This window comes from Temnothorax curvispinosus, unplaced genomic scaffold, assembly GCF_003070985.1.
Source record: "Temnothorax curvispinosus isolate PA1 unplaced genomic scaffold, ASM307098v1 QBEX01004747.1, whole genome shotgun sequence".
NCBI lineage: Eukaryota > Metazoa > Arthropoda > Insecta > Hymenoptera > Formicidae > Temnothorax > Temnothorax curvispinosus.
In genome coordinates, this window is record NW_020214527.1 from 1,204,175 (window position 1) to 1,207,197 (window position 3,023).

General features: G+C 30.0%; 1 protein-coding gene across 1 annotated transcript; it reads left to right on the top strand.

The window, feature by feature from the left end:
- Positions 1-1,810, top strand: LOC112453854 (ester hydrolase C11orf54 homolog). The gene is made up of 6 exons (XM_025014836.1): positions 1-97; positions 169-267; positions 334-509; positions 791-1,064; positions 1,154-1,362; positions 1,661-1,810. Exons 1-6 carry the CDS (start codon positions 1-3, stop codon positions 1,808-1,810), a joined length of 1,005 nt encoding a protein of 334 aa, XP_024870604.1.
- The last annotated feature ends 1,213 nt before the right edge of the window (positions 1,811-3,023 follow it).

Sequence of the window (3,023 nt, forward strand, 5' to 3'; positions counted from 1 at the left end):
ATGGAGAATTTATCTGAAAACGGCCATGCTTCTACTATAAATCGTCCTTTACGCCCAATACAATTGAGACCATCTACTCTCTCGGAAATCGGAAGAAGTATGTATATAGTGTTCATAAATTAATTCAGACGTGTAATATTTGATGTCTCTGTCACTATGTAAAAATAGCTCTGCAAGATGAAATGAAATTTATGTTCCGGGAGTTGACGGTTGACATAGCTGCCTGCCCTTGTCTAACCAGAGAACCATTCAATCTTGCCGGAATAGGTAAGACATCTAAGGAAAAATTCATAATATTTTATTTAAAAGATGAATGTTCTTAAAAATCTACAGGATTATGCGGCAACCCATCATTAATAGAAGTCGGTGGTTACACGGCCTTTATGCCATTTCCACATAATAACAATGCAAGGTGGAATATTAAAAACATAGTATCGAGTTTTGCCTACGATTCCTTTATCATTGGAACAGGTTACGCTGCAAAGCCGTACATGCCTTACAACGGACATGTATGTATTACCGATACTTTTGTTGCGTAAGAGAGAGGATGGTAATATTATAATGATATGATACCATCATAATAGCAAGCTAGCTAGATATAGTAAATTGTGCTATAGAAATTGCATATTATATTAATTGATTTATTGTTATCTTATCATTATTTTAATTCTATTAATTTATTACTATTTAATTTATTCTACTGAGCTTTTTACAGTTTTGTAATGTTTTTACAGTAAACTTGTTCCTATTCTATCTTTATCTTTTTTTTTTTTAAACCCTGCTGTTATAGCTCATTATGAATGCGATATATAGAGCACCTAATATCATGAATGCGAGTCGCATCGTTTTCGCAGAAACAAGTAATGGACAGAGAAGGATAGAAACGTTAACTATACCTGACCAAATGATGTGTTCCTTCGTGGGCAATTTTTTTCTTAGCGAGGGCAGAGAGGGCAATGTTCTCAGAATACGCGCCAAGGGTCGCGAATCCAATACAGATATTATAACGATGATACATAACATTCTTTATAGAGAGTTTTATGTAAATAAGAATCGTATTGTAGGTAATAAGCAACTCTAATCTAGTCTAATGTATCCAGCTAAAAAATAGATAAAAAAGTAATTTGATTATCTTTTATATTTGGCCTCGCAGCCTTAGGTGGTGTTCTTAGGATGAGGAATGGACAAGTAGCGCAAAATGTTATGCCGGAAGAATATCCGCGATTGGTTTCATCATTTGGCGACCTCGTTAGGTGGTTTCAGTGTCACGATATAAAGCTCGAATCAGATCTGATAGCTGTTGGCACATTACTTAATAACACACCAACAGAACTTTTAGTCACGGAACAACGTTATGGTTTTGTAAGTTATTTGTACTAGTCGTACAAATATCAGAAATCTTCATAATCTTCAAGTTATTATTTTATACCCTCTATCAGTAGAGAAATACCATTATAAATTTGAATTCTTTATTTATTACATATAATTATTCACGTCCGTTTGTTTCTATCAAAGTTTGCACTTGCGATTATTAAATTAAAGTAAATTAAAATAATATAACTTTCTTCACACATTTAAATGTTAATTACAGCAGTGGTGTATAATTGTAAGTCTCAAAGCTTAAATATCATGAAGTATTTATCTTCTTTATTTTTTGCAGTATCTTCCAACCAGACGTCATCAGTTCTATAGTTTCTCCAATTATGGAGCAGGTGGACAATTCATTAGCGATATCACGAAGGACGACACAGAATATGAAGGATACTTCAATTTAGCAACAAAAATCTATTCTGTAAATTATTGCGCATGAATGCCTCTCTCTATTCCTCGTATAAATCTAGTTACTTATATTCTTGTTTAGTTTATTGTTGTTTGTGTAGTATTGTTTAGCGTATTATTACGACGAAGATATATCTAATCGGATTATAATGTTTGTAAACTTCTCGATGCATTTTGATATAATTTTTGATAAATTTGATCTAATTTTTGATATTTTTGATAACTTTTGATATAATTAATAGAATTCCAGAATTTCTGATACGTTTTAAGAAAAATGTAATTAAGTTGATAATTAAATGCAAAAAATCAAGACTTGAAAATATACAGGATACCAAGTTTACGTTTTTATCAAACGAAACAGGAGAGAAGAAGAAGAAGAAAAAGAAGAAGAAGAGAGAGAGAGAAAGAGCTAGGATATCATTAATAATATATAATACCAAAGAAATAAAATACAACATTAAATATTATTAAAATGATGTTATGTAGAATCTCTCTCTCTCTTTTTCTCTCTCCCTCTCTCTCTCTCTCCCTCTTGAATTTTACGTATCATTAAGTTTCTATTATTATTTTCAAAAGTGTTTATCTTTTTATTCTTATTATCAACTTCTTAAATATCTAATTAAAACTTTTAATATATATTTAATGTACGTTTATTATGTTTATTACATAATTTTATGTAATAAATATAACTCTAACAATTGTATTTTCTAATGTATAAAATTATATTTTTAAGCAACAATATATATTGCGCTAAAATAAAACTCGAACGCATTTGAAGCAACTAGTCTCTTATTACATCACACACAATATATTATCTGCGTTAATATAAGTTGTTGCGAGTTTATATATGGTGTAAGTGTCCCAACTATCTTCAACTTTACGGCATTATGCATTGAAAATAAATTAAATAAAGGACAATTTTAGACTGATAGAAAAACATTTTTTTGAAAAATTATTCTATCACATTATTCTCACAAGCAGCAAAAGTTTTAAAAATATGGCTTATATGTAAATAAATTTTTATATTAAAGATATATTATTATATATCCGTACTAAACTTTCGTTGACTTTAAAATTTCTAAACTATTAACGTCTTTATGAAAATATATTTATTTATTACCACTAATTGACTAATCCATGACCGCTATGATCTTTTATTGTTTACGCCGTTGCTTTCTATTTACGAAGAGAGAGCACTTTCGACAAAGTGCCTCCTACCATTTCTCATATTCCTGTAGACTATG

Excerpts from the sequence above, each read along its gene's own strand:
- LOC112453854 (XM_025014836.1), top strand. The coding sequence starts at position 1 with ATGGAGAATTTATCTGAAAACGGCCATGCTTCTACTATAAATCGTCCT. Across the intron at positions 98-168 it reads TCTCTCGGAAATCGGAAGAA|CTCTGCAAGATGAAATGAAA; the intron begins GTATGTATATAG and ends ATGTAAAAATAG. Across the intron at positions 1,065-1,153 it reads AAATAAGAATCGTATTGTAG|CCTTAGGTGGTGTTCTTAGG; the intron begins GTAATAAGCAAC and ends TTGGCCTCGCAG.